We start from the raw sequence: 19,633 nt of genomic DNA on the forward strand, positions 1-19,633 counted from the left end.
GTCTCATAGGCTGTGATGCTCTATACCCACCCATCCACCCACCCACACACACACACACACACACAGAACATCAGACTATCATAATCAGATGGCGCATACATATGAAAAAGAAATAAACAATAAATAATACTTTTTTTAATTTGACTACATTTGAAATGCTTCTTATGTGATCCTTCCACCACTGCTTGCTTTGTTGCATATAAACGGCACTGCTTTACAACCACCCATACATTGCAACACGCTTATATTCCCAAACAGGCTGCAGGGCTTTAGGTTTCGGATGGGCATTTCCGCCACCGGCATAACCTTACTACGGTAGGAGAGATGCGTCGTTTGTGATTTAATAACATTTCGATAAATAGTAATTGATCCCGGAAGTTTGAATCTGTGAATATCTGTCTAACTTTACCGAGGTCGTCGGCACCACCGGTGCCGTGTGACGTCTCAGCGCTCTCTTTACTCTCTGCATGTCCAAAAGTCATGGGTGAGCCTATCCATGAACAAACACACACTATCTGTTCGTTCAGTCTGTCAAGTCGACGCCGCTGTAGCTGTGGAATCATTTCAACAGGAGAGGAGGGGGGATATTGACAGGTTGAGGTAAGTGTTAAATAAACTGTAGCATACAAGCTATTGTCCTTAACGCTGCCAATGACTGATCAATATGTAGCTAAATGACAATCGCCTAAATGCAATGCATGTATTATGGAACTAGCCTATTAGTCAAAATGGTGTAAATAGCCTACTCGATATTATTTAGTATGAAAGTGTCCTTTCTAAAAGTAAATGGTATTGTATTATAGAACAGATTTTTATACGTTATTCCCTTCGGACTTCTGTTCCTGTTTTTGCAAGTCACTGTTTCTGGCCCCCCACAGTGCTGACGTGAACAACAGCTGATAGATGCCAGCTGTCTGCAAAGTAACCTAGACTAGAATGCAAAAGCGATCTGCAAAATCTGAATTCTGCCAGAATTTAGATTTTGAAGATGGCGGACGGTCTCATCATTCATTTTAAAGTGAGGAAGATGCAGGTGGATTGCAATGGAAAGTGAGTTCAGACAGACAGGGCTGATAAGCAGCACTGATAACAGAGGTAGACAGGTTCACCATAGCACAAGAGGGCTAACGTTAATGAGATTTACTTTTTCTTTGTATTTTACACAAAAAGAAATGTAGAATTAGTTATATTCTATCGAACAGGCAGTGTTTCCTTATTTCAGAAAGTTTCATTTCCTTGTGGAAATGCTTTAATTCGCAGTTGGCTTGTTTTTTCTTCTGCTTTGGGCAGATAGAGGCTGGTAGCCTGAGGGTGACTGACATGAACTGATATTAATGACAGTGCTGTAACCAGACTCTCTGCTTCTATTTGGAGCATGTCAGTAACAGTAAACTATGCACTGCAGTCATCACAAGTCTCTGAAATGTTTATTCTCTCTCTCTTAACCATATTTAGGCTAATTAACATGCATGTAACATTAATGTATTAGCTGCCTCATTCTGACTGACATCAAGGTGTTGTTGCACTACACACATTATGTTTCCAAAAGTGCAGACCGTTTTATCTAACGACCCTGTAACACTATGTGATGTCATGCAATGAAGTGTTTGGAGCCCCAAGCAGAGTGGACCTGTCGCCGTAAAGAGTCTCCTGTGGTCAGCCCCTCTGATCTGGTGTCAAAATGGCCTCACAACGGGGAGACATTCCAGGTAACGCAGGAATTTAGATTTTGGTGTGATGATTTCAACATATTTGTAAAAGGATTGCCTTGTAGAGATGTCAGAAATAGTTTCTTTACACAAAACCATTTTTTTTTTCTTTACTCCCATTCTTCAGCACTTGAGTCTGGCCCGTCATCCGGACTATTTGGTGCCTTTTCATCTCCCATTGGAATGACTCGACACAGTGTCAGCTATGATGAGCTCATGGATGCCACAATGCATTCGCCACCTTCTGACTTGTCCGTCAACATCTTATGGAAAGACCCTGTCATCCCACAGCACAAGTTCAGGAACACTGCAGAGGTGCTTTTCTTGCTTTGTTCTTACAATCTGATTCAAATAATTTTTGTGTAAAACTTCCTGAAGGTTAGGTACATGCCTGGACACATTTGGTCTGCTCTTATTTGTTGTGTAACTGGTTTGTATGTTTATCCTAACAGTATACTTGTGTGTTACCAGGAAGGTGAGAAGGGTGGGAAGTTGCTGACTTTTGAAACAGCAGCGCCAGCGAAGTCCCCAGGGCCGGTTTTGAAAGCCAAAGCCACCTCTTTAATGAGCTCACTTATGATCAGTAAGTCAAGATAACCAACTGAGGAACTTAATTTAAGAACCTTTATTTTCATATCTAGACAGCCTGCAAGTTACAGACACTAGTGAGTTTCTTCATGTCACAGAATTATGTATGCTTCACCTACGATTGTCCAAATGGCAACTACCTTGGCTGCCAAATAAGATAAACCACATTCAGTGTCCGGTATAATGGTGTGCAGCATATTAAAACATTGACTCATTTTGTATCCACTGATGACTGTATGCCCATCCTCACTTAGAGCAGGCCCAGGAGAACCTGCAGAAGTTTGAGCACCAGGCAGGACTCACTGATGCTGGGTATTCTCCCCACAAGGGGCTCTCTGCTGAGGAGACCCGCTTTCACCGACTGGTTGACGGCACAAAACCAGTGAGTATGAACATATTTGGGGTAGAAGCCTATATCTGCCAAGGAGCCGTAAAAAGTTTCTCTGCCCTCAAATAGCAATAAATAACTGAACGATATCTCACACTTGAATGTTTGACAGGTGTTTTGAGGGCAGTAAAACTTGAATAAAAGTGAAAGGAAAAACTCCTACAAAAGTTGAGGCCCAAATACAGGGACGCAGGTCCTGGGCTCACTCTGACATCGCTCCATTAGTGCATGTATAGGTCCTGGGCATGTTTTTAATAAAAAATATTTAATTAATTAAAAAAAGGTGTGTGTGTGTGTGTGTGTGTGTGTGTGTGTGTGTGTGTGTGTGTGTGTGTGTGTGTGTGTGTGTGTGTGTGTGTGTGTGTGTGTGTGTGTGTGTGTGTGTGTGTGTGTGTGTGTGTGTGTGTGTGTGTGTGTGTGTGTGTGTGTGTGTGTGTGTGTGTGTGTGTGTGTGTGTTTCATGAACACTGAAAAGAAGAATAATGTCTCAGTTTAAAAATACACAAATAGAAACACAGAAAAAAAACTGGGTGTTAAATATTAACCTGTTGTGAGGATTAGGTACTTTTGTACATGGGTTCAGATGGAAGGTTTAGCAAAGACTGTTTTCCAAAGAGGAGGGTCACAGTGCATACACACAGACTGTGTGACACAGTGTGTGGATGCACAAAGGTTGTGTTTTCTTTTTCCTGGTGACTGTGGCCAGATAACAAGTACTACATTACGTACTAAGTGCTGAGAAATTATATGATAATTTTATATTTTAGCCTGTTGATTGACTGCTAGTCTCGCATTGCCAGACCTATCTCCACAGCGCTGTGGACTGCAGGGTAAACCATGGAATAACATCTTGGTAAACACGTTATGTAATCAGCTCCGAGATGGTTCCGTAGACTACAGCTTCCGGCTGTAGTGTTGCCAAGCAACGCCCTTAAATGAATCGAGCCCCTTTATTTTCTCAAACTGACCAATCAGCGAGCTTCTAACAAAAGAGACGTTTTGGTGGCCTACTGTTGAGTGTGATCAGACGCAATCGTTTAAGTTTTCGAGAAAACAACTTGTTAAAACAGCTAAATATGGACAAACTTAAGGAATCTGTCGGACTAGAACGTCAAAGAAATCTTATCATAAAAAGGTATGTCAAGTAATTATTGCATTTAGCTGTAGCTATTTGACCCTTAGCAAAGCAACATTGTAACGTTAGGCTAGCTAGCATTCGAGCTAACTCGAGTACAACAAACAAACGCAAGTTAAATTCTTCATAACTGTTATTCTCCTTACGCCAACTTTATTTAAATTACTATGGAACTCATAACTGACTTAGAAACAAAGAGACGGACGTAGCGTTTTGTGTAACGTTAGCTAAACGTTAGATCGGTTTATTTAGGCCTAGCAGCAGCTATTTGTTATGTGGCAGTCCAGCCTGAGTTAGCTTAATGTTAGCACCTGCTAACGAAAGTTAGCGGTACACTTAACGATAGTATTGCTAAATGAGAATGGAAGCTACAAAGAGTTAAATTCATCAGAGACCGCTTGCATGACTGAAGAGGTTTTTTTACACTGTTCAGTAAACCGTCATGTCCGTAGCTAACCCTAGTCTCCTTAGTTTGTGTCCCTAATGTAGCTAGCTAGCTAGCTATTACCATGTAAACTAGCTCAAATATTTTAAATGAGACAAAAACTATCGCTAACATTAGCAAGGTTATTTAACACATATTCCACACTAGCCCCACTTCTGCTTGCCATGTGCTCATTCAGGTAGTGTTAATATAAATTAGTTGTAAACGTATTTTTAATCAAATACACCTGCCTCTCTATTATAAATAGCTACATGAGAAGCATTGTGGGTCTACGTAATTGTGGAACGTTTTTATCTGACCTTTCTCTGTCTCCAATGCTACTGCACTTTATGAATAACAAAACAACAGTTTCAACTGCCATAATGTTGTTGAGCCCTTGTTTGGAATATTCTGGCTAAAGTCCAGCAGCGTTGGAGCAGTGATGTATCGCTAGCTAATCCAGCAGGATACCAATTCAAATAATACATAGGGGATTAAAAGCCAGGGGGTCGCTCCCTGTTATTCATTTATATGATGGCCACTGTCCTGAGCAGAATGCAGGGCCGAGATTGATATGGGTTTGGAAGGACGCTCAACATATGGATGTGAATTTGCCCTCAGAGCAACCCGTTTTCTAAATGAGTTTTAAAGGGTTTATGTTAACTGTAACCCTTTTTAAATAATACTTCTTGGTTCAGGATTACAGTATGTGTGTCGGTATTTGGAGAAGTTGGAGATCGCAGGATTGGATACCGACCCTTACCTTCTTCCTCCCTCCGTCTTCACGGACCTCATTAAATCGCAGAGTCTGCCCAACTTCAGTCCACACAATCTCTACCACTATGTGGTAAACAGTAGAGATGGCCCGATACCTTTTTTTGCTTCCCGATACCGATTCCGATACCTGAACTTGTGTATCGCCCAATACCGAGTACCGATCCGATACCAGTGTGTCATGTATTTTATTATGTTTTAACAGCTGTATACTATTATCAATGTATGGATGTGATATTATTTCTATCTTTGTGAAACATGAACAAACACAAACCATGAACATTCTTTTATTGTCCACTTTGACAGTCAGTTATAACAGAAAAAGAACATAAATAATCTATTTTAACATAGATTTTCTTTAGGGCTTTATTACGTGGTATCGGATCGGTGCATTAACTCCAGTACCTCCCAATACCGATACCAGCGTTTTAGGCAGTATCGGAGCCAATACCGATACTGGTATCTGTATCGGAACATCTCTAGTAAACGGGGTATCCCCATACGGTGGTGCTGATCTCAAAGCTTTTAAACACATGGAGGATTATGGCGTTTTATAACACCGAGACAGTTAGCTGCCCTCTGAGCCAAACCAACTACTGTATAACACAGCTTTGACTCACGACAGATCACGATCAAACTGTAAATGTGAATAACGTGTACTAACATTTGAATGTCCCTTCGTATTAAAGGCAACCTCTGAGCAACCTCTGAGCAGGCTAGTGTATTTCAACACAAGTTATCTTGGAAGCTAACGTTAGCTAGCAATCACCTGTTGAGCTCCATGCAAAGACAAACTCCCAAGAGAGCCGCATAAAGTCAAACTGAAGGGAAGTCAAATACGAAGACAAACTGAGTCGGTGTGGTCTGTTATCACTTTTAAGATAATGAAACTTAACTAACCTAACTAAATAGAAGCTGTTTAGGCAGGCTAACATGTTAGCATTACGTGGCTAATAGTTAGCTAGCTCAACGTTAAGAGTGATTTAATATGGGCCAGTTTGTGATACGTTAAAGGGGTGATAGAATGATTATATAGGGTATTTTACACTGTTCCTTAAGGTCTCCTAATGGGGTATGTAACATTGGTTGGGCTGAAAATTGCCCGAATGCTATTTTATTAGGCCCTTAACTACACTGTGAATATGGCTCTATTTGGAACAAGAGCTTTTCTTCCAAATATGGTATGCTCATGAATATTCAGAATGAGCTATGTGCTGATTGGTTTGAGCAAACTACATAGAAACACATGGGAGACTCGATAGCAGGTCTCACTGCAAAGTTATACATTGTTTATCGGGCTATTTTGTTATTAAATTCACTTCTGAGACTTTTTTTAGCGAGAAATCAACAATATAAAGCTCAAATATGGGCCGTTTTACGAAAATTGATGGCCAATTGCAAATTTGGTAAGACTGTGTGTCGGAGTTCAGCGGCCGGTGCTGCCTGTGTTGCTGCCTCGCTGCCCGACCTTCACAGACCCCGGCCTGCTATGAGGTACTTGGAGCTCCATCACGGCAGCCCACAGCACTCCATACCCGCGCAAAGTCACTGTATTTTTTTTTTTTTTTTTTTTTTGCGCTAATGGACAACCAAACGCTGCTGCCCTGATATAGCTCCAGGGCCTGCAACCTTATATACTGTATATGCCTGCAACTCCCCTCTTCCTGCTAGCTAAATGGCCCGTGTATGTGAGAGCGCGGTCAGCGAGCTTGTTACGCCAGCAATCTCTTACCACAGTTCCAGTTAATCTTTTAATGTGTGTAATTATGTGTTGAGTTATTAAAACAAATGATTGGGGAAATAAACGCTGCTTGTCCGCGAGTCCCATTGATAGAGCCTGCGGCTGGATGTAACCCGTTTGTAGCTACAAATCACGGATAGTTAGCTTCCTTTTTGGCGTAATTCGAGTATATTTACAGTTTGAATTTCGTCACACCACATATACAACATCTACCTAAATGTCTTATAAAGCTAACAACGGTGTCCGATTTCAAGTTAATGAATATTTGTGAATTTCAGAGGAATTCTAAGAGGAGGCTAGCTAGCTCTCATTGATAGAGCTACATCCAGCCGCAGGCTCTATCAATGAGACTCGCGGACAAGCGGCGTTTATTTTCCCAATCGTTTGTTTAAATAACTCAACACATAATTACACACATTAAAAGATTAACTGAAACCTGTGGTAAGAGATTGCTGCCGTAACAAGCTCGCTGACTGCGCTCTGACTCCCATACACTGGGCATTTAGCTAGCAGGAAGAGGGGAGATGCAGGTCCTGGAGCTCTGTCAGGGCAGGGGCATTTGGTTGTCCATTAGCCCAAGAGACGGTGACTTTGAGCGGGTATGGAGTGCTGTGGGCTGCCAGTTGTGACGGAGCTCCAAGTACCTCAGAGCAGGCCGGGGTGTGTAAAGGAAGGCAGGCCGGGCGGCAAGGCAGCAACACAGGCAGCACCGGCGCTGAACTCCGACACACAGTCGGACAAAATTTGCAATTGGCCATCCATTTTCGTAAAGCGACCCATATTTGAGCTTTACATAGTTGATTTCTCGCATAAAAAAGTTTCAGAAGTGAATTTTGTAATGGAATAGCAGAGATCTGCGTGACCAAGCTAGATTCAGAAGACTACCTGATCTCAGGTCAGTTGTGTAGCCTATGTAAATGTTGGGGCGTGACCGTTCTCTTAATACACCCATGGGCTGACAAAGTTACAGGTTTTGGGAGGTTGACGTCAACTTCCAGCTTTGTTGAGTTTGCCCGTTTTCAGCGGCAGTTTAAAAATATGAGATTTTCATAGTAAAGGGGTGTCAGTGGGACTTTGAGCTTCTATGTGTGTCCTTTTTACCCACCGAACTGTCGTTATTCAACTATGACAGGGTAAAATCAGTTTTGCATACCCCTTTTAAATATCGAAGGAACCTTAGAAGTGTGTTCCCCTTGTTAACACAATGACTCAAACCAGACATAACACAAAGCCTAGAGAAGCCCACCGCACAACAAGAAATAACCATTTTATTATATGAGCGAATGCGTACGCGTTTGACTTGCCGTCCGTCTGGTCTACAGCATAGGCATAGCGCTTCCGCCGTCCGTCATAGTATTCATAATTCGCGCGAGAAGAGCGTGCCATCACATGCAAAGGGTCTATAGTCACAGCAGGTGATGGGCTCTGAGAATCCATGACGCAGGTCCAGATAAACCCTGACCTTTTTCATTGTGTATTCAGGGAGTGTTTACTCTTTAAACTAGATCAATGTTATGTTTCTGACCCATTCAAACTTTCTGAAATCATTTCGTAATGTTCAGGCCAGGGTGATTCTGGATCAGTTAGGCGTATTCCTTCATTGCTTGTTTTTTCTGTCTGTGCAGAAGTTGAGAATGCCAAGCGGGGACTTCAAGGAGGACAGGTGTACAACATCAGCACAATCCACCCCAAGTGGCACCCCTTCTGTCACCCCCTCCGTCACCCCCTGTGTTAGTCCCCACTCATCACCGGCTGTTAGTCGCAGGTAGGCATCAACCAGAATGTTGTGTCAAAATGGATGGAACCGGAACCCCTGATCATAACATTATATTATATAACATTATATTATATTTCCCAACATTGCCCATATTATGTGCCATATGGTATATCCTTCCCGTGTTCGTTTGTATGTTCATGTCTTGCTCTTGCTTGGCGGGAATACAGGAGCTGGTTCCCGCTGAGTCCTGCGCCTTTTCTTGCCAACCCAGATCTCAATTGTCCCAACCCCATCACAGACATGGGAGGAAATGAGGGAGGAGGAGGAGGAGGAGGAGAGAAGTGGAGCTTCTTTGGAAGCCGACCCGTGGTACAGAAGTCCCCAACTGACCCAGGCTGTGAAACCAGCACAGGTGAGAGATTTATACCCAGTCCTGCGTTTGGATCTTGACTGTAACAGTCATTTTTACAGTATTAATGCACAGTAAACAGGATAGAATCTCAAAGCAATAGGTTGAATAGTGTGCCACTACAGAATGTGGTGAGCCCCTCCCTCCCCCGCATTTTGTATTTCGCTGAATACAATAATCCCACTATAGATGCTAAAATTGAAATTAGCTGACTGGCTTAAGCAGCCTACACATGATAAGCGTTTTGCTCTCTGCGCTGCGCTAGTAGGGCGCAGAGCAAAGCGTAGGTAACAACATGCTGTTATCTCATTGGTTGTGCTTTTGAAAGGTCAGCAGCAACTATGTCAAAGTTGAAATAATTTGAACTTTGAGCGCAGCGCAAAGTGGCAAATCCGAGCGCAACGCATAATTGGGTGGCACCACCCTCCCCATAGGAAATCAATGGAACAGCCGGCACAAAGCGTTCTTGCTGCCTATCCTGTGTAGGCGGTTTTACACTGGCACATTTACAGCAATGCCGATTCATTTATTGTCCTAATAATAAATACAAATTAGTGGGGATTTTCCTGTGACAGGTTGGGTCTATGTTGAAGCCACAATCTGCAATCCAAATGTAAACAAAAGGATTGCCCAGCCACCCAAAAAGCAAGACAGAAGATGGGACCGTCTTATCACTCTTATCACAGTTTTAACATTTACTAATTTGTGCTGTTTTTTTATAGCAAATGTTAATAGTGTTTATCTTATGTCCTGTTATTGTCATTTATATCTGCCAAATGGGACTACAGATGAAAATTAGCCTTTGGCACTTTTGCGTGTACTGCTGTACATGTTCATTACTGTTTTTTGCGCCTGAAACCACACCCAACAGTTGGCAAGAACAAGATGTTCATGTTTAAAGAGACAACCTAGCCCTGTTTTAACAATCACGGTGTGATTGTGAAGCGGTGTGAAGCGCCTGGCACAGGTGCGTTAAGGGCATGTACAAATCCACTTTTGCTAGTTTAACGGTGGAAAAAAGGGTCCGTGCGCCAGGTGCATGGTTCATAAGGGTTGTACTTAGTGCCTTCATTAATCGTAGGTGTGTTTTGGGCGTAACATGTCCCATTCCCTTTAAAAACCAGGCGTGTTTGTACCTTTGCGCATTGCTATTATGATGCCAGATTTGCTAAGCAAATGATGAAGAAACTGATCTGCTCGTGTGTGAAAGTGAAAGCGTGTGAGCAGATCATACCATAATACTATTTCACATTGTAATATTTATTATTATTTATTTTTAATCGTGGGTGTGGGGTGTACGAGCCTAGGCACATTTTACTACTGTTTTACTGTGGAAATAACAATAAAAAGCTGCGTTATTGACTTTAGACCAGTTTTTTTTTTGTTGGTCACTGGCGCAATCACTTTCAGAACACACCTCCCTGTAAGACCAGCACGCACATGGGCGCGCAGATGGGCACAGGTACATTTGCTATTTAAACGACGCGGGTGCTGGATGGTAAATGGACAACAGTGTCAGTCTTAAACTAGCAACGACGCTTGCGTCGGGCTTTGGGCTGCGCCAGGTGCAGATGGGGCTCAAGATGTTTTTATTTTTTTATTTTATTAATATAAAGTCTTTTTAACCCTGTGAAAACCAAGCTACTTTTGAGCATTTTTTGCTCCTGTCACATTATTACTCACTGTGAGCTCATTCTTCACTCTATCTGCAAGTCTGGCATCTCAAATTAACAAGCACAACCATGGCCAGAAGTAGAAAGGCTCCTAAATGTCTTTTGAGCAGTATAACAATGGCATAAAACATAAAAGAAAAAGTTAATTTAGTTAAATTTATTTGATATTTTATTCATTTTTAAATAGAAAAACACAGATGATACATTTCTTGTATACTGTATACAAAACAGGAATAAGAAACTGTGGTTGTACATCATTCACAGAAATGTTTGGGGTTAGAAGGGTTAAAATCATGACACTAACACCGTTGTCTTTTTACAACCACTTGGGTCTTTAATTACAACACCTATCACTTCCTCGTCTCTCCTGTAGGCTTTTCACTGCAGTCCTACTTCGGCATGCAGAAATCCTCTACCATGGATGGCACCAACAACCAGGTCAACTTCAAGGTAGACGACCCTGCCAAGTTCATGCCCCCCAAGATTGAAATCTCGGGCATTGAGGCCCAGCGAGCACCCACACGGCCACACAAACTTAAACCTCGGGACATGAATGTTTTAACACCTTCAGGCTTCTGAAGCCACACTGGCTGTGTACTAACACCTCTGTTGCTCGATTGCTTTCCTGCCTTCTTCTGCCTCCCTGCAAAATGTACTGAGGCTGAGAGGAATGAGGACCACCTGTAGTATTAGCTCACCAGCCCCAGAGACATCACCGCACTGTTACTCCTCCCCAAGACCTACCCACATGGATTTCAATCTTCCATTTGTCCCCACCACCCGTCTCCTATCTCCTCCAGCTCATTGGCCCAAATAAAACACCATATGAAGTACCTTCATTGTCATCCCTGAAGATGGTATTTTTTTTGTATTATTGTTGTTCTGTCACTTAATAGATGCATTGGCGTGAATTGCCTTGCTGTCCTAGTTCCATAGTCAATGATGGCATGAGATTGAAGTTGTTGAAATATCTTGTCAGTCCTTTGCTCAAGCTAAGCACTTTAGCATTGCCTCTCGTAAAACTGACCAGCTATTTCAATTCATAATTCTCAGTTGCCTCATTTGTCTTATTTTTTTTATTTTGAATAAGCTCACAGCTTTGTAGTTATGTAGTGCTTTTCTCTGTTGGCATGCAGAGTATTGTGTAGTAGGATGACTGCTGTTGTGCCTAAACTTGCGGCATGTTTGCCATACAATTACAGCTGTTTTTTATTATATGGAAGAACATATTATTTTACCGTGTGAGTGTGTATGATGACCTGATTTTTTTTTTTTTTTTATTTTAATTATTATTTCAACTTGAATATTTTTGATATTGTTCTGCTTTAAATCAACATTGTTCATTCTAAATAATGTTGGGTTTATCAAATTTTTATATTGCATCACAATATTATTTCAACATGCTATAAAAATGCCAAGCATTGAAGTGGTCATTTTCAATTTAGCTTTTTCTGTGTCACAATACAAGAATCCCTGCTGTTTATTTGAAAATTGAATTGAATTCCCGTAAGTAATTGCACAAGGGAGATCGTCTCCCACTTACGTCTGTAAATAAATCTGATAGTACCAAGCAAACCTGGTTCTCTGGTTCTTTTCGTCATGCAATCATACAAGTACACCTACTCCTGTATTATACTGTGCACACATGTTTTGTATCTGCTGAGTGCACACTAATTATACATTTATTCCATGTGCAACAAAACATTTTGTGATTGACCTATGCAGTTGTGTCTCTTGACTGACCAATTTAGAATTCTGACACAGGATATTTCTTTTTGTGCTTGCTTAGTAAATCAAACTACAGCACAATATGAATTGTTCTGTGACAGTACAGCCTAATAATTAGACTGAACTGCAATTTTCTCTTAATTCATGTATTTAATTGCTAAGCAAATCATGGGTGTGAACCTGATAATGTTTTTTTTTTCCTTGTCATGGGCTCTAAACTCAATTTTCATTGCCATGATACATTGGTAACATACAGGTGAAGGTTTGGTGTTAATGTGCAAGGATTTTACACCAACTTTTAGCTAGTCTTTGGCCAGAAGATGGCGCAATAAGCTCAAAATAAAAATCGATGGTTGTTGCAAATTAAGTTTTATACTCCTTAGTTTGACTCTTATGTTTCATTATATTAACCACATTAAAATAAGAACAGGAGCATGTCTGCTGGAATCAAATGATGTATTAAATAGCCATGATTTCTTTCCCCTTCTTAAAAGTGGGATAATAAATTAAAGTAATTTTGCTACACAGACATGAAGGGCAGAGTTGAGACGAGTCAGGAAAATATACGTTCTTGAGTCCATCAGGTCATCTTTTGTGAACACACAGATTTAATTACCTTTGTTCTACTGTTGGTTTTATATGTAGCAATTATATTGTCAATGATACCACACGATAGCTGAACATTATTAACTACCCAATCTCCCCTCTCTTTATCAAAGGTAACATTCAGGCCAGCCATGAACTGGAAGGGTTTACAGCCTTGTTAAAGCTCTCTGGGTTTGTGTGTGTGTGTCAAGTGAATGTACATCAGAGTTTGCAGTTTTGTGCGCTGTATCCAGGCCCCCCAGGAAGTGCGCCGGGCTTTGAGGCCAATTTGACATAGAGCTGTGTGACCCTATCTTACCTGATGTGTTTTATCCAGCCATTTCAAAGGGCACCCCCCCTAAATTCGCTGCAGCTCCTAAAGGGAATGCTTCTTTACTTAATTACAGGCTGCTGAGTGTCCACATCTGGTTTTCAGGTGGTGCTGTAGGAGCGAAGGTGAACTTCAAATGAGACGGGCAAGTGCAGACAGAGAGCTGTCAGTCAAAAGCTGGAGGTGGACAGACATTAGTGGCAAATGGAGTGATGGATAGACAGACACAAGATGAAAGGCAGAGAGAAGATAGGATAAAGCAAGTGCAGGCATGGGTAAAGATGATTTGGTAAAAGTACAAACACAAATTGAGATATTCCGTCACATTTCTGTGAGAGGCAAGCAACATGGCAACAATGTCGGTCAGTAATACTAAACCAAAAACACACACAGCAGTAAAGCAAAGGCAAGATAAACTGTGGGTGGGGGAGTCTGGGAGGGAGAGACACAGGGAAACTGGGAAAAAGAGAGTGAAGGGTGGAGTGCCCCAGCAGTCATGACATAATACAGATGGCTCTCACTCTGGGTCCTACATGACGTGGTTGCGTAGCCCCCCCTCCCCCTTCTCGGCTCCCTGCCCCTACCCCTGCTCCGATCCCACACAAATCATTTCGCTCGCTCACAGATGTGCAATGGCAAGCACGACACACTCACTTACTCATCTGTATTTCGAAAAAGTGGTCTGGATAAATTCCTTCCATAACAAACTCAAAACAATGACTTACATTTTATGGCCTATATTCCTCATACCCCTATGACACAACTTTGACTTGCCAGTCTGGCCAAACTACCATGATGTGGACACATAAACAGGACACGGTGCCATTTCTTTTCTTTTTTTTTTAGATCAGGTTGATCCAGGTTCATGTGTGTTAGTGTTTTGGAAAACTTTGTATAAAGTTCAACATTAATGAAGGTTGTGTGCACTTTCATTTAATACATGTAGGAGTGGTAGAAGCTCTTTATGTCAGAGTGACTCCAGGAATGTGCTAGGAAATCTTCTCACAAGCTCCTGAGTGCATCGATTTCATAATAAACAGATATTGGGCTGCTGATACTTGACCTACACAGAGTCATTATCCTCAAGTGGTACTAAACTCTTTTAAAGGCTCCTGTTTTTTCTATGTTAGCGGTACGTGATTGTAAGATGAATTGCATGTGTTATAGTAACCAGAGCTGCTGGGATAAGATAACATCTACAAGAGACAGACAAGACTTTATTACTGGACTCACATTTCATTTATTGCTTTCAAGTTATATATACAGTAAGCAAGTCGGTAACTCTTCTCCAACTTGTTTGTGTGACAAGTGTCACCAACCACGGCGATGACTCAGTGTTTTACAAAGGTAATCTAGTTATTCAACTAATGAGACAAACATTTGCTGCTGGGTGGGGTTCCCGGTGTCGTAGGCCTATGCTACGCCATCTGACTCCAGAACCACACATGGGGCTGACTCACAGTGAGCTGGCCCCGAGGAGAACCCACCAAGCTGAGAGAAGCTTGGGGAAGGGGGTCAGGCTTCAGGTACTGTATCTTGTGAAAGTTGACATTAATCATGCCCACTGCCTGGAGATAGAGTTACAGTGTTACAGCTATTAACACAGATGTGGGTCACACACAATTCAGTGTACTTATGTTACGCAATAACAAACCGCTTTACTTCGTACATTGTGAAGACATGACATCGGTTTCAGCATCTCCGTGTCCCTAAAGAGCCCCTGCAGAAAAAGAGTAGGCTGCATCTTTGGGCAGCTACAGTGTGTAGGGAGTGTACGCATCTGCACAGTACATAGAGTAAATACTATTTGAATGTTTTCTCAACTGTGGACCTTTGAAATGCCAACTGCTTACGTGAAAAAGCTAACATACTAATTTTAAGGTCAGCCATTCCAAACAATAGGGGTAGAGTACATTGTTTATGTATAGCAGCATACCAAATGAACCATATACATGTATGTTTTTTGTGTTTGTTCTTTTTTTCCTTCTTTTGCTTTGTTTATGTATTTATGTGGATGGGGTGGGGAGAGGGATTACCTTTGTGTACTGCCCTGTTTTGTTTATGCTTTTCTTTTTGTATATTGTGTTTTTGAACAAAATAAATCAATATATATTGAACTAAAAATGTTACCTGTTTTGTATAAGCCTCTGGCCATCAGGCTGTGTCTCTGTTCATCAGGCATGCTCCTGCCCTCCCCCACTGAGAAGCAGAGTGTGTTGTTCGGCCCTCCTATACAGGCCCCCAGTCCCTAAAAACATGAAGCAGATGTGGAAGAGTAGATCCCCTACAACGAGGTCTGATCAGTCAGCTGGAGCTCACTAGAACCACATCCAGTTGACGTACTAACCAATGTCTAACGCTTAAAGGAAAAAATACAGACCATTACCACACACCACTTACAAAGCACTGTGTGTGCGTGCTTGAAAGTGAAACAAACGTGTGTGAGATGATTCATTTCTTGGGTGTGCTTTTATTAGGGATGGATTTAATACCCAAGACACGTGTTGTGCAATTGGCCAAAGTATGTAGCCCGAACGTTTTGTAATCTAAATCACATAGTTCAGGCTGCAATGTTTCTGCATGGAATCTAGCCAAAGATTAAGGTTACTCCTTTCCTGTTTATCTTTATTTCTTATTACCTTTATTTATTGGCTATTGACCAGTTTTCATCATCAATCAAACGGATATAAGTATCTTTATTATTAATGGTTACATAAACTCTAAATGTAGTTAACAGTTTACACAGTTCATATGTCCCTTTATGTATTAGCCCTCAAATATTCAACAACTGTTCTCATCCTGGTTTGTGTGAATTCTACTTGCTAGTTTTAACAGTTAATAGTTTAATATTTTTTTCATTGGGTGAATATGGAAAATGAATCGATGTTAATTTGTTTTAATTGGATGTGGGTGTCAGAAGTTTCCAGACTTGGCTTGCTGTTGTTCTTGTTGGGCTCACCCACATTCAAGACACTACACTAGTTTATCTGGGTGTATCATAAATATTTATGACATTGGCACTGCTATCACATACGTTTTCCACTATAATGAGTAGTAATAATGAGAGAAGATAAATCACCAATGTAGCAATCAAATAAAAAAGCATAACTTACATAACAAACTAGACAGCATAAGTTAAAGGTTTTAGCCTCAAAAGCTAAAAGGAAAGACAAATTAAAATGCTGAAACTCCCTGAAATTCCTTTATTATCTGCCAAGTCTTTATTAGACATGGCTTGCTGTTGTTCTTGTTGGGCTCACCCATATTCAAGACACAACACTAGTTTATCTGGGTGTATCCTCACAAATATTTATGACAGTGGCACTGCTATGACATACGTTTTCCATTATAATGAGAAGGTAATAATGAGAGAAGACAAATCACCAATTTAGCAATCAAATAAAATAGCATAACTTACATAGCAAACTAGACAGCAGAAGTTAAAGGTTTTAGCCTCAAAAGCTAAAAGGAAAGACAAATTAAATTGTTGAAACTCCCTGAAATTCCTTTATTATCTGTGGCAAAATCTCACTGTTCGCCCATCATTTTATATCACTGTAGTACTTAAGGAACCTTTGATCTTTTGGGTGGATCTCATTGGATAACATCATGGAGCACACATAATTATACTTATTAATCCCTTAAGCCAGGAGAGGAATGCAGTTCGTTGGCTTCTGTCACTGGTTCTCACTCACGCACTTTCACAGCATACCTGAATATACAGTATGTCAGCATATAGTACGAAGAGAGATAATCACATGCACAATTATAGAGTTGTGGACTGTGCAAAGGGGACTTCAGGGCAACATCAGGAAAGCTATCCTTAATAGTTTGCATATAGTAGAACATGCAAATACGTGGGAACATATCTGCACAAACACATGGTAATATTGGTATTTCGTGTATGGAGTTTTGTGTAGCATTTGCAGTCCAAAAACCAATACAAAATTGTACTTTATCCATACACTCACAATAGGCTGCATGTAAAATGGTCCATCCCTGTTCTTCTTCATCCTAATCACATATGGGCTTTCGTGGTTTGGACAAAATGAGGTGAGGCGTGTGACTTGGCTAGACGCTAATACATTCCTCAAGCAAAGATGTGGACAAGTGGACAGGGTCAGAGAGAAACACACAAGCGCCCATTTCATACTTCTACGACTATGGTTTTGTGACTTTCTTTGTCATTTAGGTCATAGGTCTTTCTGCCTACACGCTGTCTCACACACTCACCGCCTGCCTCCTTCTATCCACTCAATGCCTGTAGGTACCATCCAACTGAGATACAGGCAGAGGCTGATATAAGCCTCCGACTCTGACTGATATCTCTCATATGTTTTTGAATATGCCCACAAATGTAGTTTAAATAGATTATCAAACTATAGTTTATCCTAGAATTTAATTTGCCTCAGTGTATTGTGCAAATGCACATGTTATGCAGATGCAATAAATCCATATCAAGCTGTCCAAGTCAATTAATTTCTGTCATTTATTATTGCTCTAAATGTTGCCTGGCATCCAATCTGAACTCTGGCACAACCTTCGCACAGGAGAAACTAGAAGCAGTAGGTGTAACCGGAGTGATAAGGTTGAAAAGTTACAGTGCTGTAAGTGCATGGCTTCAGTGCTGGAAAGCTGTTTCAATTTTGTGAAACTGATGATGAAGAAGAAGACATACTTTTTAATGATCCCCAAGGGGAAATTACAGTTTTACACTGTGTTGTTACATTACAAACAGGCGCACATGCACAAACAGGACCTTATTCATGCACTAATGAGAAGATGTCAGAGTGAGGGGGCTGCCCATCAAAGGCGCCCTGAGCAGTTGGCGGTTCAGTGCTTTGCTTGAGGGCACCTTAGCAGTGCCCAAGAGTTAAACTGGCCCCTCTCAAGTTACCAGTACACACACGTACTTGGTCCTTACGAGGACTTGAATTGGTATTCATTTAGGAGGAGTAGGCTACAATAGAACAATAATTTTATATCAACATGAACATAAAAAGCTTTCAATCTAACTACACTGGCCATGAAAGTAACGGATGTTCCAGAGTCCAGGAGACATTCCAAGATGATGGGGAAGCAACTTGTAGGATATGTCTCTATATGTTTCTTTTTTTCCTCATTGCTTCCTCATAGTTTTGCTTTGCATCAGATCATCATCAGTAAGAGTAGGAATTTGTAATTATTATTTATAGAGTACAACTCCTAACCACTCCTGTACCAGTACTGAAGAATAAGGGTGTTGACAGTTGACATTTTAGTGGACTTCACTTCCTGTTCTACAGAACTGAGCAGCTCCAAAGGTATGCAAAGTGCACTTTTTGTGAGTTATTACCAAGAAATGTGATGAACAAATTAGGAACGAGCTAAGTCACGTGTAACTAAAATAACAAGTAGTGTCTGAATACCACTGAATTAATGACTACGTGACAAAGCGATCATCCTTAACCATCATGGGAGGTGGAACCATGCTAAGTATGGTATGGGGGTAGCTTTGCCACATGGGCCAGTAAAGTTTGAATGCATTGGCCAATGAGGCTCTGGGGAACCTGAGTAAGCCAATTCCCCAGCCACAGTGGATCAGCAGATTGACACAAGAAGTTGTTTCACACAAAATCAGAGGCTAATGCTAAAATAGCCTACCTAATAATAGAACATGATCATTACTGGATCAGGTGCCAAATGATGCAAAACAGATAACTGATCAAAAGTTCCCCATTGTTTTCTATTTTTCTGTGTAGTGGGAACATTTGCATAAATGTCCCGGATGCGGTTATTCAGGAACTCGCTTCATTAATTAGCACTTAGATTCCTCATTCTTTAATAAAGCATAGCTACTCCCATTCTTGGAAAAGCACAATACATTTGATTTAGCAACAGTACAACAATAGTAATAGAGCCCTTGCTATGTAGAAACAATGTATAATATTGCTACAGAAATATATTTATTTCTAAAAATAGGTTATATAGAAACAGGGCGCCAGAGGCACCATAAAAGTATGCCAGCAAAAGGTTAAGTGAAATCAAAAGTAACTGAGTTTACAGTTACAGGCATGCATCCGCAAGAGATGAATCATCTACCGCATTGCCAGTATACCTGCTAAATTCTATAGGCTCTGCTTCTTTCAAGGTTCAAGTTGACGAAAAGAAGTCAGTGCCCAACCTTTATCAAACAAATGTTCGACAATGTAAAGTCCTTATGTTATAGTATAGTGTGGACACATGCCAAACTTGGCTGACTGGACTGACACATGCTAAAAAGGTGAACTATCACCTCACTGAGAGTGGGCAGACTTGAAAAAAAACTGACTACGTCAACAGGTAACTCGGCAGGTTAATGAGTTAACAGGGGCCCTATCAACCTGTGACAGGTGAAGTGATGAATACCTGCGATGTTGACAGGACAGAGGGGCTGTCAGAGGAGGCGTGGC

General features: G+C 41.1%; 1 protein-coding gene across 2 annotated transcripts; it reads left to right on the forward strand.

Moving 5' to 3' along the window:
• Positions 1-91: 91 nt before the first annotated feature.
• Positions 92-12,133, forward strand: LOC114563160 (putative monooxygenase p33MONOX). Of its 2 annotated transcripts, XM_028589977.1 has the most exons (9): positions 92-315; positions 479-600; positions 1,605-1,709; positions 1,837-2,024; positions 2,181-2,292; positions 2,552-2,679; positions 8,385-8,524; positions 8,704-8,888; positions 10,932-12,133. In XM_028589977.1, exons 3-9 carry the CDS (start codon positions 1,682-1,684, stop codon positions 11,135-11,137), a joined length of 987 nt encoding a protein of 328 aa, XP_028445778.1. In that variant the 5' UTR covers positions 92-315; positions 479-600; positions 1,605-1,681; the 3' UTR covers positions 11,138-12,133. The 2 variants fall into 2 exon arrangements, with proteins under 2 accessions (XP_028445778.1, XP_028445776.1); XM_028589975.1 differs by having other exon boundaries at positions 92-600.
• The last annotated feature ends 7,500 nt before the right edge of the window (positions 12,134-19,633 follow it).

The sequence above is a fragment of the Perca flavescens genome, chromosome 10, assembly GCF_004354835.1.
Source record: "Perca flavescens isolate YP-PL-M2 chromosome 10, PFLA_1.0, whole genome shotgun sequence".
In the NCBI taxonomy this organism is placed as follows: domain Eukaryota; kingdom Metazoa; phylum Chordata; class Actinopteri; order Perciformes; family Percidae; genus Perca; species Perca flavescens.